This window comes from Peromyscus californicus, unplaced genomic scaffold (assembly GCF_007827085.1).
Source record: "Peromyscus californicus insignis strain IS unplaced genomic scaffold, ASM782708v3 Scaffold_14__1_contigs__length_90479793_seg_2, whole genome shotgun sequence".
In the NCBI taxonomy this organism is placed as follows: Eukaryota; Metazoa; Chordata; class Mammalia; order Rodentia; family Cricetidae; genus Peromyscus; species Peromyscus californicus.
The window spans coordinates 60,410,883-60,435,049 of NW_026294436.1; the positions used below are offsets into that span (position 1 = coordinate 60,410,883).

Consider the following 24,167-nt stretch of genomic DNA (forward strand, 5'->3'; position numbering starts at 1 on the left):
GTTCATAGTTCATGTGTTTCCATTCATTTGGCTATTTGTCCCTGTGCTTTATCCAACCTTGGTCTCAACAATTCTCACTCATATAAACCCTCTTCATTCTCGCTAATTGGACTCCCAGAGATCCACCCGGGGCCTAGTCTTGGATCTCTGCATCCAGATCCCTCAGTAGTTGGATGAGGTTTCTAGCACAACAATTAGGGTGTTTGGCCATCCCATCACCAGAGTAGGTCAGTTCGGGCTGTCTCTCGACCACTGCCAGCAGTCTGTTGTGTGGGTATCTTTGTGGATTTCTGTGGGCCTCTCTAGCACTTTGCTTCTTCCTATTCTCATGTGGTCTTTATTTACCATGGTCTCCTATTCCTTGTTCTCCCTCTCTGTTGTTGATCCAGCTGGGATCTCCCGCTCCCCCAAGCTCTCTTTCCCTCAACCCTCGCCTTTCATTACCGCCACTCATGTCCAGGCTGTTCATGTAGATCTCATTCCATTTCTCTGTCATTGGGTGATCCCTGTGTCTTTCTTGGGGTCCTGTTTTCCAGGTAGCCTCCCTGGTGATGTGAGTAGCAGACAAGTCATCCTTGTTTCATGTCTAGTATCCTGCTATGAGTGAGTACATACCATGTTTGTCTTTCTGAGTCTGGGTTACCTCACTCAGGATGATTTTTTCTAGATCCATCCATTTGTCTGCAAACCTCATGATGCCATTGTTTTTCTCTGCTGAGTAGTATTCCATTGTGTATATGTACCACATTTTGTTTATCCATTCTTCAGTTGAAGGGCATCTGGGTTGTTTCCATGTTCTGGCTATTACAAACAATGCTGATATGAACATAACTGAACAAGTGCTCTTATGGTGTGGTTGAGCATTTCTTGGGTATATGCCCAAGAGTGGTATAGCTGGATCTTGGGGGAGATTAATTCCCAATTTTCTAAGAAAGCGCCATATTGATTTCCAAAGTGGTTGTACAAGCTTGCATTCCCACCAGCAGTGGAGGAGAGTTCCCCTAGCTCCACATCCTCTCCAGCATAAGGTGTCTTCAGTGTTTTTGATCTTAGCCATTCTGACAGGCGTAAGGTGGTATCTCAGAGTTGTTTTGATTTGCATTTCCCTGATGATTAGGGATGTTGAGCAGTTCCTTAAATGTCTTTCGGCCATTTGAGTTTCCTCTGTTGAGAATTCTCTGTTTAGTTCTATAGCCCATTTCTTAATTGGACTGTTGGGCATTTTGATGTCTAATTTCTTGAATTCCTTATATATTCTGGATATCAGTCCTCTGTCAGATGTGGGGTTGGTGAAGATCTTTTCCCATTCTGTAGGCTGTCGCTTTGCCTTGTTGACCGTATCCTTTGCTCTACAAAAGCTTCTCAGTTTCAAGAGGTCCCATTGATTGATTGTTTGTCTCAGAGTCTGTGCTACTGGTGTTCTATTTAGGAAGTAGTCTCCTATGCCAATGCGTTCAAGACTACTTCCTACTTTCTCTTCTAGCAGGTTCAGAGTAGCTGGATTTATGTTGAGGTCCTTGATCCACTTGGACTTAAGTTTTGTGCACGGTGATAGATATGGATCTATTTGCAGCCTTCTACATGTTGATATCCAGTTTTGCCAGCACCATTTGTTGAAGATGCTTTCTTTTTTCCATTGTGCACTTTTGGCTTCTTTGTCAAAAATTATATGTTCATAGGTGTGCGGATTAATGTCAGGGTCTTCAATTCGATTCCATTGGTCCACATGTCGGTTTTTATGCCAATACCAAGCTGTTTTTATTACTGTAGCTCTATAGTAGAGCTTGAAGTCAGGGATCGTGATGCCTCCAGAAGTTGTGTTATTGTACAGGATTCCTTTGGCTATCCTGGGTTTTTTGTTATTCCATATGAAGTTGAGTATTATTTTTTCCAGGTCTGTGAAGAATTGTGTTGGTATTTTGATGGGGATTGCATTGAATCTGTAGATTGCTTTTGGTAAGATTGCCATTTTTACTATGTTAGTCCTGCCTATCCATGAGCATGGGAGATCTTTCCATTTTCTGACATCTTCTTCAATTTCTTTTTTCAGGGACTTAAAGTTCTTGTCATATAGGTCCTTCACTTGCTTGGTTAGTGTTACCCCAAGGTATTTTATGTCATTTGTGGCTATAGTAAAGGGTGATGTATCTCTGATTTCCTTCTCCGCTTCTTTGTCCATTGTATATAGGAGGGCTACTGATTTTTTTGAGTTGATCTTGTATCCTGCTATGTTGCTGAAGGTGTTTATAAGCTGTATCAGTTCCTTGGTGGAATCTTTGGGGTCGCTCAAGTATACTATCATGTCATCTGCAAATAGGGAAAGCTTGACTTCTTCCTTTCCAATTTGTATCCCCTTAATCTCCTTATGTTGTCTTATTGCTCTGGCTAGAACTTCAAGTACTATATTGAATAAGTATGGGGAGAGTGGACAGCCTTGCCTCGTTCCTGATTTTAGTGGAATTGCTTTGAGTTTCTCTCCATTTAATTTGATGTTGGCTGTTGGCTTGCTGTAAATTGCCTTTATTATGTTTAGGTATGTTCCCTGTATTCCTGATCGCTCCAATACCTTTATCATGAAGGGGTGTTGGATTTTGTCAAATGCCTTTTCTGCATCCAGTGAGATGATCATATGGTTTTTTTCTTTGAGTTTGTTTATATGGTGTATTACATTGACGGACTTTCGTATGTTGAACCACCCTTGCATCCCTGGAATGAATCCTACTTGATCATGGTGGATAATTGTTTTGATGTGTTCTTGGAGTCTGTTTGCCAGTATTTTATTGAGTATTTTTGCATCAATGTTCATGAGGGAGATCGGTCTGTAGTTCTCTTTCTTTGTTGTATCCTTGTTTGGTTTAGGAATTAGGGTAATTGTAGCCTCGTAGAAGGTGTTTGGTAATGTTCCTTCTGTTTCTATTGTGTGGAACAATTTAGAGAGTATTGGTATTAACTCTTCTTTGAAGATCTGGTAGAATTCTGCGCTGAAACCATCTGGTCCTGGGCTTTTTTTGGTTGGGAGACTTTTAATGACTGTTTCTATTTCATTAGGGGTTATTGGACTATTTAAATAGTTTATCTGGTCTTGATTTAACTTAGGTATGTGGTACCTATCCAGAAAGTTATCCATTTCTTTTAGGTTTTCCAGTTTTGTCGAATAGAGGTTTTCGAAGTATGACCTGATGATTCTCTGGATTTCCTCAATGTCTGTTGTTATGTCCCCCTTTTCATTTCTGATTTTGTTGATTTGGATGCTCTCTCTCTGTCTTTTGGTTAGTTTGGATAAGGGCTTGTCTATCTTGTTGATTTTCTCAAAGAACCAACTCTTTGTTTCATTAATTTTTTGTATTGTTCTCTTTGTTTCTATTTTATTGATTTCAGCTCTCACTTTGATAATTTTCTGGCGTCTATTTTTCCTGGGAGACTGTGCTTCTTCTTGTTCTAGAGCTTTCAAGTATGCTGTTAAGTCTCTAGTGTGAGATTTCTCCAACTTATTTATGTGGGCATTTAGTGCTATGAATTTCCCTCTTAGTACTGCTTTCATAGTGTCCCATAAATTTGGATATGTGGTGTCTTCATTTTCATTGATCTCTAGGAAGTCTTTAATTTCTTTCTTTATTTCTTCCTTAACCCATTGGTGATTCAGTTGGGTATTATTCAGTTTCCATGAGATTGCAGGTTTTCTGTAGCTTTTGTTGTTGTTGAAATCCAACTTTAGACCATGGTGGTCTGATAGAACACAGGAGGTTATTCCAATTGTTTTGTATCTGTTTAGATTTGTTTTGTGGCCAAGTATGTGGTCAATTTTAGAGAAGGTTCCATGGGGTGCTGAGAAGAAGGTATATTCTTTTTTGTTAGGATGGAATGTTCTGTAGATATCGATTAAGTCCATTTGAGTCATGACATCAGTTAAGTCCTTTATTTCTCTGTTAAGTTTCAATTTGGGAGATCTGTCCAGTGGTGAAAGTGGGGTGTTGAGGTCTCCCACTATTAATGTGTGGGGTTTTATATGTGATTTAAGCTTTAGTAATGTTTCTTTTACATATGTGGGTGCCCTTGTGTTTGGGGCATAAATATTCAGAATTGAGACTTCATCTTGGTGGATCTTTCCTGTGATGAGTATGTAATGCCCTTCTTGATCTCTTTTGATTGATTTTAGTTTGAAGTCTATTTTGCTGGATATCAGGATGGCTACACCCGCTTGTTTCTTAAGACCGTTTGATTGGAAAGTCTTTTCCCAGCCTTTTATTTTTAGGTAGTGTCTATCTTTGAATTTGAGATGTGTTTCTTGTATGCAGCAGAAAGATGGGTCCTGCTTTCGTATCCATTCTGTAAGCCTATGTCTTTTTATAGGTGAATTAAGTCCATTGATATTGAGGGAAATTAATGACCAGTGATTGTTCATTCCTGTTATTTTTTGGTGGTGATGTGTGGGTACTTCTATACGTTGGGGTTTACTGCTGTGGCTTTATCTGTTGCCTGTGTTTTTGAGGGTGTATCTGACTTCCTTAGATTGGAATTTTCCTTCTAGTGCTTTCTGTAGGGCTGGGTTTGTAGATAAGTATTGTTTAAATCTGGCTTTGTCATGGAATGTCTTGTTCACTCCATCTATGGTGATTGAAAGTTTTGCTGGGTATATTAGTCTAGGTTGACATCCATGGTCTCTTAGTGTCTGCATTACATCTGTCCAGGTTCTTCTGGCTTTCAAAGTCTCCATTGAGAAATCGGGTGTTATTCTGATGGGTTTGCCTTTATATGTCACTTGGCCTTTTTCCTTTGCTGCTCTTAATATTCTTTCTTTATTCTGTACGTTTAGTTGTTTAACTATTATGTGGCGAGGGGACTTTTTTTGGGGGTCTAGTCTGTTTGGTGTTCTATAAGCTTCATGTATCTTCATAGGCATTTCCTTCTTTAAGTTGGGAAAGTTTTCTTCTATGATCTTGTTGAATATATTTTCTGTGCCCTTGAGTTGGTATTCTTCTCCTTCTTCGACCCCTATTATTCTTAGGTTTGGTCTTTTCATGGTGTCCCAAATTTCTTGGACATTTTGGTTCATGACTTTGTTGGCTTTAGTGTTTTCTTTGACTGATGAATGTATTTCTTCTACTGTATCTTCAACGCTAGAGATCCTCTCTTCCATCTCTTGCATTCTGTTGATTATACTTGCATCTGAAGTTCCCAATCGTTTTCTCAGATTTTCTATTTCCAGCATTCCCTCTGTTTGTGTCTTCTTCATTTTTTCTATTTCCCTTTTCAGGTCTTGGACTGTTTCCTTCATTTGTTTCATTGATTTTTCTTGATTTTCTCTCAGTATTTTATTGTTTTCTTCCAGGACTTTATTGATTTCTTCTAATTTGTTTGCCCTTTCCTCTAGTTGTTTACAGCGTTCTTCACATTTTTTTGTCTTTTCCTCTACGCAAGCCTCTAGCTTCTTCATGATGTCATTCATAAGGCTGTTTTCTTCTGCTTCTTCCAATTTCTGGTGTTCAGGTCTAGGTGTTGGAGGAGGGCTAGGGCCTGGTGATGCTGTATTGCTATTCATTTTGTTGTATATGTTTCTGCCTTGACGTCTGCCCATCTCCTTGTGGTTCGTTCTTGGCCTTATCCGCACACTTGATTCAGACAGACCAGTGTTCCAAAAGGGAAGTCAGTGTTCCAAAAGGGAAGTCCGGAGCAAGATGGGAGCTGGGGGCCGGCCTCTAAGTCTCAGGAAGAGGCTTGGGGCTCAGGAGGATGGGCGTGGGGGCAGGGCGTGGAGACTGCAGGGTCTGCCAGGGGTCTTGGAGAAGGGGATCCTTCCTGGTGGGGCTAGCAGGGAACCTGCCCGGTGGCCAGAACCTGGGGCCGAGTTGGGCAGGTCTTCCCTGGAGTGGCTGGTGCCCAGGGATGGGGTCTGGGGCAAGGAAGGGTACTCACAAGTGTTCCAAAAGGGACGTCCGGAGCAAGATGGGAGCTGGGGGCCGGCCTCTAAGTCTCAGGAAGAGGCTTGGGGCTCAGGCAGATGGGCGTGGGGGCAGGGCGTGGGGGCAGGGCGTGGAGACTGCAGGGTCTGCCAGGGTTCTTGGAGAAGGGGATCCTTCCTGGTGCGGCTAGCAGGGAACCTGCCCGGTGGCCAGAACCTGGGGCCGAGTTGGGCAGGTCTTCCCTGGAGTGGCTGGTGCCCAGGGATGGGGTCTGGGGCAAGGAAGGGTACTCACCAGTGTTGTAAAAGGGAAGTCCGGAGCAAGATGGGAGCTGGGGGCCGGCCTCTAAGTCTCAGGAAGAGGCTTGGGGCTCAGGTGGATGGGCGTGGGGGCAGGGCGTGGAGACTGCAGGGTCTGCCAGGGGTCTTGGAGAAGGGGATCCTTCCCGGTGGGGCTAGCAGGGAACCTGCCCGGTGGCCAGAACCTGGGGCCGAGTTGGGCAGGTCTTCCCTGGAGTGGCTGGTGCCCAGGGATGGGGTCTGGGGCAAGGAAGGGTACTCACGAGTGTTCCAAAAGGGACGTCCGGAGCAAGATGGGAGCTGGGGGCCGGCCTCAAAGTCTCAGGAAGAGGCTTGGGGCTCAGGCGGATGGGCGTGGGGGCAGGGCGTGGAGACTGCAGGGTCTGCCAGGGGTCTTGGAGAAGGGGATCCTTCCCGGTGGGGCTAGCAGGGAACCTGCCCGGTGGCCAGAACCTGGGGCCAAGTTGGGCAGGTCTTCCCTGGAGTGGCTGGTGCCCAGGGATGGGGTCTGGGGCAAGGAAGGGTACTCACCAGTGTTGTAAAAGGGAAGTCCGGAGCAAGATGGGAGCTGGGGGCCGGCCTCTAAAATTTTATGTTTAAAAACAAAACTACTTTACTCTGTCATAATCAAACATAGAAACTTATTTTGGTAAAGGAAATATGAACAAACTTCCTCCTCGTCGAATTGTTCCACTGATTTCCCTGTGCCTGCTGTATGAGGGTCCTGACCTCACGGTTGGAGAGCTGATAACTGGATTCCAGGGTGAGATAGTTCTGTTGACAGGCCAGCCCTGACGTAAGAAAAAAAAGTACCCAATAAGGCAGCTGTGAGGTAATCACTTACGTTTCAGTCACATGTAATTATTAGTAATGATTAATAGTCTTTTAAAAAGTCTCATTTTTTCAAGCTACAGTGTCTTGAGACAAATGTGGCCCAAACACAAGGACATTTTAACAAGCCCCCAAACAATCCTAGACAGTGATTTTTTTTTATTTCTCTCTTCTAAGAGTATTTATTTATATATTTAAGCTTTTGGACATGTATTGTGTACTCAGCATATTCTTCCCCAGGACCCTCTGCCCTTTTTTCCTCTCCCACTTTGTCCCTTACACAGTTTTACTTCTACTTTCTTGCCATATATATGCACGATTTTATGCATCTAAGTAAAATCTAGGAACCAAAAACTGTGAGAAAACGTATAGTCTTTGTGGAAAATCAGCTTCGTTCACTTCCTGGAACTTCCTGCACCTTTCCTTCCTCTCTTCTTTCTCTTTTTTTTAATGTACAACTTGCCCTCCACCTCTGAAGTGCGGAGTGGGAAGAGAGACTGGATGCAAGGCCTTTGGGTATTATTAGGAAAATATCTTCTATTCTTTTCATTTCTTAAAGGTTTGTGAACTTAGCTTTCCTGCTTTACCTTGAAGCTTGTATTTTATTTCATTCTTTGAGGATTTTTTTACATGTATACAATGACTTAACTCCCCATCTCCTCTCGACACACACCCCTCCTGGCTTCATCTCCTCTTCTTCCTCCTCCTCCTTTTATTCTTATTTTCATTATTTTTTCACACACTAAGTCCAGTTAGTGCTGCTCATATGCCCATGGATATGGAATCATCCACTGAAACACAGGAAACTTATGAGTGGCCCTACTCTCCAAGAAGAAAGACTCTCCCTCCTCTAGCGTTACCAGGTGCCAGAGTTCTACAGGAAGCCACAATGCCTGAAAATCATCTCCTTTATCTATATGGAAACTTAAGATGCCTCGATTTTGTGCAGATCTTGTGCGAGTAGCTGTGAGCTCAGGAGTGCAATAGCCGTGCCACGTTCAGAAACACCTTTTCACAGCCCTCTTCAGCACCCTCCCGTTCTCACATTCTTCCCGCCTCTCCTTCCATACTCCCAGACGTAATGCAGAGCTGTTAGGGCACAATCAGAAAGCTATCTAGACTTACGTTTTGAGGGACTTCAAGTAAGAGCTGCCCTCAGCCTGCCGTCCCATGCAGGCCTCTCTCTCGAGTGTGGCTTGGTAATAAAGAAGCTGAGGTTTACGGTTGTTTTCTAGGCTTGAGGACTATTTGTGAACTACCATGTGTTCTCGGTAGCACGCTGTTCTTGCCATGACACACAAGCCATCCTTTGTGTCAGTGAGAAAGACAAAACCTAAGTGTTGTCTTCTTCACTATTTTAATCAAGCTCTGACCTGCGATGCTGCCAACGTTGGGAAACCAAGTTAGCTTCTCTTGTTATTTTCCTCCTTGTCTTACATTCTAGAGTTCAGAAAAGACTAGAGAGTGGTGAAAAATACAATAGATGGCAGAAGAGACAGACAGAGTATTCACTCCACTCCCATCCAAGTGCTAGGTGCATATCTGTCTGGTTTAGCTGTGAAGCTGTACCAAAGCCCTGCTGGTTCCTGCTTAGTTCGCCTGTGCTCTGGTCTTCTATACAAGGGGCTGTTTGCACTATTTACACGTCAACCCGCTACTCCCCATACTTTCAGCCAGCACTGAAACACTCACACTTCCCACCTCTTACATTACTAAGGCTAAGCGACTTGGCTTTTCATGGGATCTGTACTTCTGTCCTTGTGTAATCTTTGAAATCAAACAGTTAGGCACTTGATTCTCTTCAGTGTCTGGGTTTTAGACTTTGTTTAGGGTTCTGGGGCAGAAGCAACAACAACAAATAAATACAAAACAGACAATGGAAGAACGGCAAAGTCAGGCGACTACAGACCCTTCTAAGACAGAGTGACTTTGCTACTTCATGACAAGGGGAGCCGGGAGACCGCTGTTCCTTCCATTTTGTTCTTACTACTTGAACTCAAGACTTGTCTGTCCGGTCTATAAAAGCACTAAATGTAAAATTATTGAACACAATCCTGCACACACAAACATCTACCCACATGTGTGTTCTATATATTTTTTATGTGCACATACATACATATGCATATTGACATGCATATTTATATGTATAGAAAGATGGGGGAAAGAGAAAGAATAGCTTATTATAGTATAGTCTCAAATCTCGAAATAAATGGTTACAAAAAACCTGCCTAAGTTTGAATGTATAAAGACAGAACCCTAAGTATCTTCTAAGACAGCATCTACTTCACGCAGTAACACACATGCAATGCACCATATCTATGGGAAGGGTCTATTACTTCAGAAGCAGTGCAAAGCTGTGGTAGAGATGAGTGACTTGCTAATCGAACTTGTGTTCTTTGTCCTACAGTATGCCATGGAACCTAATTTTCTTCATATCTGGCCGAGAAATGCCTTTATGATGATTGCCCTTCCCAATATGGTAATGTGCACATTCCTGCCAGTTACTTACATATCTATAATTGATATTTTTAGTTCTTACTTTTGTGTTGGTTGTTTATGTAACCTAGTTGATCTCATCATTATTTAATCTATTTAATGATTTTTGTCTTTGAAGCTTTGGGCTTCTGAGGAAAAACCAGAAGCAAGTTCAGTATTTACTTTAGAAAGGAGACTATACTGACATGGACAATGAAGAGTTCATATCTAGGGTGCTGTCATTTCAATCAGAGGCAGTCTAGGAGCAGGTGCCACAGTAAAGCCAAAGAGATTTAGGTTGAGTATTAGAAAGCAATTCCAGTCTTTAAGGTCTGTGGGACACTAGGGTGCGTGTGTGTGTGCGCGTGCGTGCGTGCGTGTGTGCGTGCTTTCATTTGTCTCCAGGGTTTTTTCTTTATATCTCTAGCTAACTATGTTCTGTGGTAGTTGTTTTCTTCCTGTTGCTGTCTATCATAGGATCAAGACTTTTTTTTTTTTTTTTTTTTTTTGGTTTTTCGAAACAGAATTTCTCTGTGTAGCTTTGGCTGAAACTCACTCTGTAGCCCAGGCTGGCCTTGAACTCACAGAGATCTGCTTGCCTCTGCCTCCCGAGTGCTGAATTAAAGGTGTGTGCCACCACAGCCAGCCTTGATCAATACTATCTTAAGGGGAAGAAAAAGAGGAGGAAAACAATGACATGAAACCATCTATAAACAATCAAAGGACTGCGGTGTTTACTTGGTGAACATGGACGGTTTACACAGTAGCAATACTCTGAGTGACCCGGGAAGCAAGGAACACCTCTGAGACATGGTGGAGCAGCTTTCCTCCAGGAAAAAAAGTGGACAAAGCTGGCTTGGATGTTCTCCAGGAGATCCTTAGTCCCAGCGAGGGTCCTGTGGTTTAGGGGTCCACTCCTAGTGCCAGCATCACAGTCTTTTTTTTTTCTTTTTTTTTTTTTTCCAGAGCTGAGGACCGAACCCAGGGCCTTGTGCTTGCTAGGCAAGCGTTCTACCACTGAGCTAAATCCCCAACCCCACAGTCTCTTTTCTCTATCACCCTGTTCTTCTCCTTCACAGGACAAATCTTTCACATGCACCTTGTTCATGCCCTTCGAAGAGTTTGAAAAACTCCTGACAAGTGATGATGTGCTGGACTTCTTCCAGAGGAACTTTCCAGATGCTATCCCTCTGATGGGAGAGTGAGTCTCAGCTGGAAACTGTACCTTCATTTCTTTGGGTTGAGTTATTCCAAATCCAAACAAAACTGTTCTGACTTTTCTTGAAAATTGCTCTTAAAATGCACTAGCTGTAAACGAACATTAGGAGTAGAGATTCTGGGACAATCATGCCTAATTTGTTCCAGAAACACAAGTACCAGTGTCCCTAGACTTTCCCCAGGCTCCTGGGCTTGGTATGTGACACAGCAGATGCCTGTCTCAGGCCTGTCCCCTTCCTAGCTGTGTGTTTTCCTATGCTCAGGGCTTCTCATGGTGAAATGCTGCTAAATGATATTACCCACCCTGGGCAGGTTGTTGCAGACTAAGTAAGGTCATCCTATACACTGTTCAGTACAGGGCTCACACAGATTGAGTTCTGCCCCACCAAGGCTCAGTGAGTTCACTAGCTAGCTGGTTTATTATCTGCTCCTCATATGGCCCATGTCAGCATCACCCTCCACATGGACTTTGCTGTATGTTCTCACTTAAGGACTCTGCTTCCTCCAAATACCACACACACACACACACACACACACACACACACACACACACACACACACACCCCTCTACAAAACAAACACCTAGCTCACTTTCCACTCCAGTGTCCTCTCCAGGGAGACAGAACCGTGCTGCAGAAATAGTGCCACCTGTATAGGCTGGCTGCAACAGAACTGCCACACACTGGGTGACTTAGAGGTGAGAGATCATTTCAACCAGCTCTAGAAGCTGAAATGTTCAAAGTCAAGGCACCAGAAGGTTTATGGCTGGTGAGAGCTTCTTCCTGGCTCACAGAAGGCGCCTTCTGCTTGTGAGAACTTCTGTGACTGAAGGGACATGGATCTCCCTTGGGTCTATTTTGTAAGGGCACAAATTGGATTCAATTTGGGCTCCAGGCTCATGAGTGAATCACCTCTCAAGTTCCTGGCTGCAACTACCATCATACTGAGGATTCAGATTTCACACATGAAACTTGGGGCGCGTGAACAATCAGGCCAAAGAAGAGCAGGAGTTTTTGTTTTCCAGACAGGGCCTCCCTGCTGTAACCCAAGCTGATGTGGAACCCATAATCCTTGTTCCTCAGCGTTTGGTGCTGAAAACACAGTCATGTGCCACCAGACCTGGTTTACAACAAGATTTCAACCCAGTCAGCCTCTTTCTTCCCAACATGTACCTCCGAGATGATAATCAAGGTGTCTTCCTGATGGTAGGGTTACAAAATCCACAACTACCTGTGAAAAATGGAAAGTGCAGCCTCAGCCCAATAGGGCTTGCAAAGTGCCAACTGTCACGGGCTTTTGATCTATATAGAGAGATCTACAGCCCTCCAGCCTTGAAAAGAACCTACCTGCACACCAAATTTAGATCCCGTGTAGTTTTAAATTGTTCCATGGCTATTTCTTACATCTTTAGACCGATTTAATATTCTTTTTTAATTTTTTAAAAAATTATATTTATGTATTTATTTATTTGTTGAAAGGGGGACACTGTGGCACGTGAAGGTCAGAGGACAACTTGTGGCAGTTAGTTCTTGCTTTCCATCTTGTGATTCCTGGGGACTGAACTCAGGTCATCAGACTCAGCAGCAAGGACCTTCAGCTGCTGAGTCATCTTGCTGGCCTCGGATTTAACATTCTTGAGGACATGTAGTGTTTTCATATTTATAGTTTCTCTGAAACCTCTGTTGATGTTTTATAACTATCAGGGTTTTCTTTGTGTTTATCCCAGACTTCGTGTTCAACAATAGAGATGAGGAGTTTACTTCAGTTCAACTGAAATCTTGTACCCATTGGTCAACTTATTCCAACCTCCTCAGACATGATTTTGATTACTGTTATTCATTTCCTAAAACATAAAAATTCACATTAATCTCTATTTGCTGTGGTCTAGTAAAATATACTGTAGCATTTGTTCAGCATTTACACAGGAGTCTAAAATATACTAGTGTGTTTGAAAATGGCCTAAAATATAATAATACATTTGAAAACAGTATGGTCCATTTTCATAATAATGCTTTTATGACATGATATACAGACATATTTCAAATTATTCAAATGTTGCCAGATTTATCCTTTTTATGTGGTTAACTTTACCAAAAACAATGGTAATTAGAACAGTGGAATTGTGTGTGTATACATGTTTGTGTTATAAGTGCACATGTATGTATATATGTCCATGTGAGGGCAGTCCAATGTACATATACCCACACATACATGCATGTTTCTGGAGACCAGAGGCTGATATTTAGGTGTCTTCCTCAGTTACTCTCCACCATATTTTTAGAGACAGGGTCTCTCACTGAACATAGAGCTTCTTGATTGGCTAGACTGACTTGCCAGCAAGGTGTATACCTGGGGCCTGATAGATAGACAGTTTAGCCACTCACTAGTCAAATATTGTCCTGGTGATTGAAATATATTCCAAGTAAAAGTAGCTTGTGAATTTTTTCTACAGAGCATTGACAAACATCTTGGCTCATAAGAACATAAGAAAATATTGATTGAAGAACAGGGAATAAATGCTCAAATTCTGGCAGTAGAATGATGGTCAGTCAGCCCCATAGGTCTTCCTATCTCTGTTTCCCACCCAGAGCTGGGATTATAGACACATACTGTAGGCACGTCCTGTGTTTTACTTGAGTGCCACCATACTTGACTTTTACATGGAAATTAAGGCTCTGAACTCAGGTCCTCATGCTTGCACAGCTGGCCTTTACCAAATTAGCCTTCTCTGTAGCCTAGAATAGCAGAATTTATTTCTAAAAGAAACCATTTTCTCTTTTCTTCTTTCCCTGGTTCTGGGGATTGAACCCAGGACCTTGTATATATTAGATGAGCATTATCCCACTGAACTACATCTCCCTCCTTTGTTTGCTGTTTACTTCTGCATTCTTGGTTTGTGTTTTTTTTTAATCAAAATACCATGGCAATGAAGCCAACAAGTCTGTTAGAACTTAGCAATGCTTGGCCCCAATTAATCTGTTCATGTTCTGATTGCTTTCATCCAAAGGCAAGGCCTCATGAGAGACTTCTTCCTGCTGCCTGCCCAGCCCATGATATCAGTGAAGTGTTCCCCCTTCCACCTGAAGTCACACTGTGTGCTGATGGGAGATGCAGCTCATGCCATTGTCCCATTTTTTGGGCAAGGAATGAATGCGGTGAGTTCTCTTCCTGTGGGAAAGTTCCTGGAACATTCCAAAGTCTGTCTCAAATAGTAAATCCTAAATAGAAGTACTGTCTAAACCATCCCTGCACAGTCCCAAGAACATAACCATTTTTCTCACCACTCTAGTTGCTCAGTTAGACTCATTTCAACTCCATCGAGGATCCAGATTATTTGATACAATATCCCAGTCTAGAGAAAAGCACAACATATGATAAGGCATCCTGTTTTCTTGAGAACTATGTCTACAGCCTAATGTGGAAACTTGGCTAATATGATTAGCAGGTCTAAGTAAAACTACAAACTGATTAGATGTTGAATACTACTACTTACATTACTTAATACTAATTTTGGTATTCTGGTTAGAATGAATAATGCTCCTATATTAAATGTTAATATCAAAAATCTTATTAACTTCTTGCATGTATAAACATGTATATGTGATAATAGTTTAACAATCACTAGTCATATATTTCTTTGATGATAGAACCATATTCTGTGGGAGGCCAGCTCCTACATTTTCAAGGGTTCCTATAAGGAGGAGAGAGGGATAAGAAAATATTAGATAGAAAGATAGTGAAGAAGAGAAAGACAAAAACATAGGATAGCTTTGGGAGGACCTGGGTCAATACCCAATGGCCTTTTCCATTTATTCAAAAGAGCTTTTTATAACAATGCCAAGAGGTGGGGCAAAAGACCTCCTCCTTTCTAGATTGAAGCACACCGCACAGCCAAGTGTAGACCCTTCCAAACACCTGGTAACCATGTTCGTAGTGAAATCATGCCCTTATGCAGCCCTGCTGGGTAAAGCAAGCTCAGATTCTCAAACCTTGAGTAGTTTGGGCCTCCACAAATTCCCCCTTCTTAATATTTTAAAGGGCCCCTCAGACCTCTCAGGTAAACTGTGTCTGTCTTAGGTCATCTTCTTCTTTATTAATCAGCCTTACACATCATGGAGATACACTTTCTGTCAAGTATACTCTGTCTTAGGTTTGCAGCTAGCAAGAAAGACTTACCCATCTCTGACTATCAGCCTCTAGCAGGAGAAAATACAGAGCTTAATTCTATGAAGTTCTGACTCAGGTCCCTACTAAGAGCTTGCAAATAGCTGGAACAACCACAGCAATACTCCTGCTACCTCAGGTTGCCACATCTCTCAGTAAAGGAGTAAAGGATGACCAAGAGGGAATGTCCTTTTTCAATGGGTCTAGGATGTCTATAGCAGCCTCAGCTGCACCAAGACCTTTTTTAATAAACTCTTGATGCAACAGCATCAAATAAATCTGTAAACTCCTGATGCATCCATATGAAACCTAAAGACTCCCTTAGCTTCACCAAACCATGGTTCATTAATATTAACAGGTTAACATAATTCTAATGTGAATATTACGATACATATTTACAATTCTTATAAACTTACATCCAAAAGCCAACTCTCAATAGGGCTGTTTATACTTTACAAACTGTAGCAAACATTCAAATGTGATCTCTTAACAGAACTATTTACATTTTCTTCTAACAAGACAGAGTATATGAATTGTGAGTCACCACAGTTAAAATTGTAGGTGAAATCAAAATTATCCCATTTCTGAGGTTTGCAAAAGTTCAAAAAGTCAGTTCTGATAACAGTCTTAAAGTTCCACTGACCGCCCAAGATCAGGGCCTGGCTTATCAGCTGCCCTGAAGTCCCTTTTAGCAGTTCAAGTCGTAATAACTCTTAGACAAATACTTCCAAATATGAGGAGTCTCATTACCCAAATTTGTTGCAGCTCCCCTGAATGTGACAACTCAACTCAGTTGAAACAAGTGTCTCTGAAGCCTCTCTCTCAGCCACAGAGGCACTTTCAGTTAGCTTTCCCTAGGAGAGCTGCCCTAGGTGGAAGGTGGAATTACTGTACTGAGCTGCTGTAAAACTCTTCAAAAAGCTTTCTGCTCAGCTAGTAGGAGTCAGGAACCATCTCTTATAGGAGCCATGCACTGGTTTGCTACTAGCAACCAGAAGCAGTGTGGCTCTGGGCTCCATTTCATTCCAGCTTTCACAGTCTCAGTCCTTGAATGCCAATAGTGACAAAATGTTTATACCAAACTCCTTCTCAGCAGTCTGGGGGACTGTGTAGTCTCCTTCTTTCCCCAGACTGCAGGAGAACATCAGTGGATCAAGAACACTGATTCAGCTGCTCTCACTCCAACTCCTCTAGAGGAACACCAGCAGCTATGGTGTCATCAGAGCTGACATTCCTCTGTTCCACACACCACACCAAGTGCTTAGGCAGTCATCGAAGTTCATTTTCATCTTGTGAAAAAACACAAACATGCCCTCAACCCTATATTAAAACAGGGTCGGGACCCTTCCATAATACCAAGCAAGGATCTTTCCTTTTCACCTGAGCAAAAGTCACTTGGGTGCCACTGTGCCAAAACTATCTGTGGCAGATTGCTCAGGGACATCCACATTAAAAAAAAAATTCAGAACAAAAAGAGCATGATTCAATGCATTGTGTGGTGACTGAGGGTACAATTCCCTCCTCTTAATTTTTTGAAGCTTCATCTTGAGACTGCCATGAGTTCTCCCAACAATGCCTTGCCCTTGAGGATTATAAGGAATGCTTGTTTTGTGTTCAATTTGCCATCAGAAACAAAATTGCTGAAATGCTTTACTACTATATCCAGAACCATTATTAGTTTCAATAATTTTTGGTATCCCCATATAGGAGGAACATTCCAGGCAATGAGAAATTACATACTTTGGTAGCTTCTTCAGATTGTACACTGGCCATTAAAAATTCTGAATAAATGTCAGTGGTCATGAGTACATATTTTAATTTGCCAAATTCCACAATATGAGTGATATCCATTTGCCATAAATGATTAGGAAGAAGACCTTGAGGGTTTACCCCCAAGTGAGATACAGGAAAATGCTTCAGACACACCCCACATTGTTTAACTATCTGTTGAACAACTTCTTTGGTAAGACTGAATTACTTTCTTAGACTTTTGCTATTTTGATGATGAAAAACTTGTGACTGTTGAGCTAATTCTACTTGGAATAAGGCAATCATCTATATTAATTTGTCAGCTGAAGCATTACTGTCAGCTAAAGGGCCAGGAAGTTGGAATAAACTCTAATGTGACCCACAAAGCATGGTAGCTCTCTTTGGTGAATAGCATCTTAAATTTGTTGAAACAGCATCCTAACCTGACTGTTACTAGTCCCAATGCATGGAACAGTTTCTATAACTTGAAGAGCTCTATAAATATAATGGCTATCTATATATAAATTAAATGAACTATCTACAAGAAATTGAAAAACTGTAGTCACTGTTCTCAATTCTACTATCTGTGCTGAAGCTGGGGTTGTTTGTACTATGTAGCTTTTACCATCAATAACATAAGCAGTCCTCCCATTGGAGGAACCATCAGTAAAAACTAGCATAGCATCTCTTACAAGATCTTTCCTCACAACCTTAGGAAATACAAAGGAATGCATTTTGGTGAACTGCAACAATTGATCAGCTGGAAACTGATTATCAATTTGACCTAAAAGCTGAGAAAAGGCAATTGCCCATGAATCATTATTTTGCAAAAGCCAATCAATTTGTTGTTTTGTAAAAGGAACACTGATCACACTTAGTTCTTTACCAATATAATATCTAGATTCAATCCTGCTTTTCTGTACCAAACAAGCTACAGCTTCATAACATAGATTTAATGCCTTAACTGGTGAAACAGGAAGATGTAACCATAAAAGAGGACTGTTTTGCGTAACACTGATGTAGGAGTATGTCTCATGGGCAAAATATATGCATGCCAAGGTAGATCATAATTAATATAACATACTTGCTGATTTTGAATAGCACTCTCATGTAAAAGAGCCTGTCTACCTTTTTCAGTTAACTTTCTGGGAGAATTAGGATCACTATCTCCTTTTAGAATATCATTTAAAAGGTTCCAAATTACCAGTAGATATTTTTAAACAAGGTTGCAACCATTGAATGTCCCCTAATAACTTTTGAAAATCATTCAAAGTTTTTAACCCATCCTTTCTTATTTCCAATTTTTGAGACTTTAATTCCTTAAGGTATAATATATATCTTAGAAATTGAAAAGGTGGCTGTCTTTGCACTTTCTCTGGAGCAATAATTAACCCTGCAGGGGTAAGGCAGTGCTGAAGGTGTCCAAAGGTGTCAAGCAAAATTTCTTTGTCTTTTTGCACAAGCAAAATATGATCCATATAATGAATAATATAAACTTGCTGAAGTTGACCTCTAACCTTTTGGATAGCTTGAGCCACAAAGTTTTGATACAATGTTGGGCTATTGATCATTCCCTGGGGTAAAACCTCCCTGAAATCTTTTCATGGGCTCTTTAAAATTAATTGATGGAATGCTAAATGCAAATCTTTGACAATCTTGGGGAGCCAAAGGGATGGTATACAAACAATCCTTTAAATCCAAAATAACTTTATAAGTATCTTTTGGTATGGCTGTAGGGGTAGACAATCCAGGCTTCAAAACTCTCATTGGCTGTATGGTTTCATTAATTTTCCTTAATAGAATTGTCAGATTTCCAAGTTATAGGATTTGCATGGAGTACAGGGTGCTCTATGACCCTTCCTAAAAATACTCTAATCCATCCCTATTAGTCCTTTCTTTAGAGAGCAAAGATGACATTTGATCATCGCTATTTTTTTACTAACTCCTGATCAGGAACCTTTTGTTTAGTGACAATTTTATTGGGGCTATATAAGTATACTCTCATATGACCCATAACAACTCAACCCCACTAATTTACAGGCAAGTGGGGGACAATGTATGGCTGAAAGGTTCCTTCATCACCTTGCTCATCTTTCCAGGAGAGTTCATTGCTGCTCTGCTCAGGACACTGGGTTTGTCCAATCCCTTGCAGCTGTGTGATAGTTTCCATCTTTGGCCACATGAAAGGCCATTTACCAGCAGTAATAACTGACAGATCCACACCAGTGTCTAGAAAACTTGAGAAACTTTTTCTGTGTATAATCAAAGTGAGTTCTCGATGCTGTGGACCTATGGCTCGTAGCCAATAGGCATCTGACAAACCAAATCCAGCTTCTCCTCTCTTATCCCTTTTAACAGGATTTCTTGTTGCACCTGAAGAAGTAAAATTAACTGTGCAAGTCTCTGGCCTGTCTTTATTACAGAAATCCCCTTAGGTGAGTGAGTCATCACCTTAAATTCTCCAATGTAATCAGCATCAATTACTCCAGGAGCAACGAAGACCCCCTGCATGGTAGTACTACTTCTTCCCAACAATAACCCTAAAGTGCCTTCCAGCAAAGGCCCATAAACAACAGTAGGGAGGGCTTGCATCCCCATTTCAGGAGTCAAAACCATATAGATAGAAAAGCTGAGATCTAATCCAGCACTACCTTGGGTTGCTCTGTAGAGGTCCTGAATGTATTTCTTTGCTGGGACTGCAGAATTATCCCAGAAATCTACTCTGTTAGGGCCTGGGGCTGGCCCCTCCATCCATTTCCCTCGAAAAGATTCCCCTGGGTATCCATTCTTGATAGACATTTATGGCCCAATGCATCCTTCTTTTGCATCTCAGGAACAATCCAGGTTTCTTATTTGCCCTTAAGCTTTTTCCCCTTTCAGGACACCTTTTTACCTTGTGTCCTATCTGGCCACACCCAAAGCAGCTTCCTAGTGGTCCAACAGCTCTCCCTTGTCTTGAGCCATAATTTCTTTGCTGGTAAAGAACATCCTTGGCTGTTTTCCCCTGTAATGTTGCAGCCATGACTATTCCCTGATTATACGAGGGCCCTATATCTGAGCAAACTCAAATATAGTCAGAGATGTTTCCTTTCTCTCTAAAATGTCTCAAAGCAACTTGATAAGTAGCATTAGCATTTTCATAGGCAAACTGTATAACAAGCAAAAGTCCAGCTTCTGAATCCCCAATTAACCTGCCTGTTGTCTGCATTGGCCTAGAGACAAAGTCCTGAAACAATTCATCAGGCCCTTGTCTTATCTTTGATAAATCTTTAGTCTGTCTTCCAGACAACAGAAGCTTATTCCAGGCCTTTTTGACAGTTGCATTTACCTGAGCATACACTGCCATATCAAAATTTAACTGTTGACCTATCTCCCGATAAAGACCTTCTCTGGCAAGTATATCAAAGTAATGGGAATCTGTTGGACCCAATTTATTTTAGCTGTGGCCTGACATTCCTCCACAAACTAACTTTTCCAAAGCAAATAATATCTGCCTGACAGGCAAGCTCTGGCCATCTGTTTCCAGTCCCCAGGAGGCAAGGCTTCTAGAGCTAGGCTTTCTAACAAAGATTGCATAAACAGGGTGGTCAGGCCATATTGGTTGCATTCTGTTTTTAACTCCTTACATTGTTTAAAAGGAATCGGAACATGTACTAACATGATACTATCCTGGGCATCTTGCTGCTCAATTACAGGGAACATTTGAAATTCTTGCACCCTCTCCCCTCTGCTAGCTGCTTCTCTAATACTGGCTTGAAGGGGAGATGCTGGACTAGCAGCAAGGGTTTTCCATGTTCCAGGAGGCTTTTGCACCAGGGCAATTATGGGCAACTTTTCCCTTCTGATAGATGACCCCCCAGATGAGTCTAATTCCGCCATTACAGAAGGAAGATGAGTACCCTTTTGAGAAGGAAAGACCTGAAGAGCCTCCAATTTTTGAGAAAGAGAAATTACTAAGTCTCTCAAGCCCTTCATTTCCTCCCTTGTCTCATCTCAAGACTTCTATTCCATAAACTCGGCTTCATTGCCAAGAGGGGACTGACCCTGATTGAATGGATTTTAAAAAAGCATTCCCATCTGGTGGCAGCTCTGGCAGAGTGGAAGGTTTTGTTTCATCTGTGTCTGCCTCAGGGAAAATTCCCCCTGCCACTCAGGACTCAGATCCAAACTGTCCAGAACTAGTGCCCACAGGCCAAAAGCTTCCATTCGGATCTTTTCTGTCCCATGTTCTTCATAATGTTGTTGCATTTCAATTCCAATCCTCCCTCATGATTCTGTGTCCAGAGTCCCATAGTCAGAAAACCAAGGACACAGATCCTCTATAAATTCTAAGAACCTTAACTTTTAGCTGCTCTGCTTTATATATATAATTTTACTCCTGAAGACTAGAGTACTACTGCTTAATCCTTAATTCGTAACCAGACATGTCCAACTGCTTCCATGGTGGCCCCTACTCTCTCTTCCTTGTCTCCTCTACACCCAAGTCCCAAGTTCTGGCATCATCTGTGGGAGCCCACTCCCACCATTTCAAGGGTTCCTATGAGGAGGAGAGAGGGATAAGAAAATATTAGATAGAAAGATAGTGAAGAGGAGAATGACAAAACACAGGATAGTTTAGGGAAGACCTGGGTCAATACCCAGTGGCCTTTTCTGTTTATTCAAAGGAGCTTTTCATAATAATTCCAACAGGCAGGGCAAAAGACCTCCCCCTTGCCAGATCAAAGCACACTGCACAGAGTAGTATAGATCCTTCCAAACATCTAGTAACCATGGTAAATCATCCCCTTATATAGCCCTGCTGGGTAAAGCAAGCTCAGATTCTCAGACCCTGAGTAATTTGGGCCTCTACAATATTCCAATTAAAAGTAGCTTGTGACTTTTCTACAAAGCAATTTCAGGCACTTGTTTCATAAGGACATAAGTAAATATCAGTTATAGCATTGTGGATAAATGCCCAAGTTCTGGAAGTAGTTCAAATTTTGCCTCAGGGATTCATTACACAATGTGTTTTTCATAACTTATCTGATATCCACCTTTCACCTCTAACACTACAACTTTACTAATGTCTACCCCAATACTTGCAGAGAAAAAAACAAATTATTTTAAGTAAAAATGTAGAACTGTTGTCTTTGCCTTATATGTCATCTCTTACGTCAAAGTTCCTATACCATAAAGAATTTGCAGATATTCGTTGAAGAATACATTTGCTACTTTAAATGCAATCACTATAATTGATATGAAAAGTATATTTTATGTATTTTTACATTGTCTCTAAAACTGTAGTTTGAATTTGTAGATAATGGAACTCGGGGTTCTTATTCATTTAGTATCACCTTAGTAATTTTTCAAGTTCTTTGTGTTCAAATTTTGTTTTAAATTTGAGTTATAGGAACTAAATTAATTTGATCCTATCATTAATTTTTTTTAACAGTAATGGGGATTGAACCTAAGGCCTCATGCATGGTGGGCACAGTCCTCAACCACTGAGCTATATGCTCAGCTCAATAAATCATTCTATACATGAATCTTACAGACCTGACTAGTTTACAACTAACTCATGGTAGAGACATGTAATTGTTAGTCTTAAAGGAGCATTGGGATCCACCAAAATCACAGATATATTTAATTTTTTGTTGTTCATTTTCAAATCATTAAAATCATTGCAGATATCAATGAGGCAGAGACAGCATGAGGGTCCAGCAACTGGTCTTTGTATCATGATTAGACATAAAATGGGAACCTGTCTGTTACATTAAAGATCCCCAGTCTATGCACTATACTGGCTGATACTACTTCTCTTTATAATTGCTATGAAGTGTTTCATTATTTATGCCTTATTTTTCCCCATTTTTCTTGTTTCAGGGCTTTGAAGACTGCTTGGTATTTGATGAGTTAATGGACAAATTCAATAACGATCTTAGTAAGTATACTTTCTCAGGAGAACGTAGACTAGCCCAGATGATCAGTTGTGGGCTGACTTATGATCCTGGCACTCTAATAGTGTCTCTGCCATAGTCATTGCCCATTCCAGAAAATGACCACCCAGAGAGGGAAACCTAGAATTTATGGAGGAAAGTGCTGGTCATCTTTCAATTACTATAGCAATACCTGGGATAATCAACTTAGAAAAGGTTTATTGTGACATTTACCAGATTTTTTCTTTTGAGCCACCAACCAGCTCCCAAATCATGACACAGTGACTTATTACTAGTTATGACACATTTAGCTTAGGCATGTTTCTTGCTAGCTCTTTTAACTTAAATTAACCTGTTTCTCTTTATCTACCTTTTGCCTTGGGGCTTATTACCTTTCTTCTGTATATCTTACTTTCACTGTTTCTCTATGTCTGGCTGTCTGGCATCTGTCTGACTTCTTGCCACAGGCATGTCCCTCATTCTCTTCTCCTTCTTCTCTCGTTCTTCCTTCTTCTTTTCTCCTGAGCCTCGATTTCTCCTACTATTTATTCTCTCTGCCCCACCTATCCTTTCTCTGCCTAGCTATTAGCCATTCAGCTCTTTATTAATCAAGTGCCTTACACAGGCAAGGTGAAACAAATGCAACACAGCCTTACATTGTTAGACAAGTGCAGCATAAACAAAAGTAACACACCTGTGCACAGTTGAAGTGATATTCTGCAGCATACACAAATGTAACACATCTTTGCCTACTTAAAATATTCTACAACAGTGGCTCTCAGTTTCAGAAGTTCTTGTCTATGATCAGTTGGCCCCTTGCTCTAGGCCCGTGGAGAGGAAATATCATGGTAGCTAGCCAGCAGCAGAGAAAAAGTCACTCACCTCCTGATCTGGAAGTGACAGAGAAGGACAGGGAGACCTAGGACCCACAACCCCCTCTAAGGGCATGCCTCCAGTGACTCAAGGACCTCTTGGTAGGCCTCGTGCCTGTAAGGTCCTACCACTTCCCAGTAGCAGTGACCCACTGACAGATAAGAGTTCAGAGCAGCAGCAGATCAAGGTGGATCTGTGCACCTTTCTCTGCCTTCCAGCTCTGGTGGTCCACCTTTGCCTACAGCCTTCACAGAACACCCTCAGAAACACTCAAGCCCTCAAAGAAACACACAAAAAAAGGGTAAAAGTGGAGGGTTGAGCATCGTTTAAAGTTGTCATATGAACCTGTGCAGTTACTTGTTACTGTAACTAGAGAAGCAACTTGAGGAGGAAAAGGTTTGCTTTGCTTTATAGTTCGAGGGCTGTGATTCATGACAGAGGGAAGGCATGGAGGCAGAAGTGTGAGTCACATCTGCAGTCAGGAGGCAAAGAATTGCTGGTGCTTGTTCCACTTTCTCCTTTTTATTCATTCTGGGACACCAGCCCATTGGATTAATGCTGCCCACACTAAGGGGGGGGGTCTTTCCTCTTCGTTTTGTTTTTTTTGTTTGGTTGGGTTTTTTTTGGTTTTTTTTGTTGTTGTTTTTGGTTTTGGTTTTTTTGTTTGTTTGTTTGTTTTCTGGAGCTGAGGACCGAACCCAGGATCTTGCACTTGCTAGGCAAGCGCTCTACCACTGAGCTAA

General features: G+C 41.6%; 1 protein-coding gene across 2 annotated transcripts in view; it reads left to right on the forward strand.

The window, feature by feature from the left end:
* Kmo (kynurenine 3-monooxygenase) overlaps positions 1-24,167 on the forward strand; it is a 52,945-nt gene that overhangs the window by 21,717 nt on the left and 7,061 nt on the right. For both annotated transcript variants that reach the window (XM_052737718.1, XM_052737717.1), the window contains 4 exons: positions 9,438-9,509; positions 10,585-10,706; positions 13,731-13,878; positions 22,499-22,556. In XM_052737718.1, the coding sequence (XP_052593678.1) occupies positions 9,438-9,509; positions 10,585-10,706; positions 13,731-13,878; positions 22,499-22,556 (400 nt within the window). The remainder of the gene's footprint in view (positions 1-9,437; positions 9,510-10,584; positions 10,707-13,730; positions 13,879-22,498; positions 22,557-24,167) is intronic.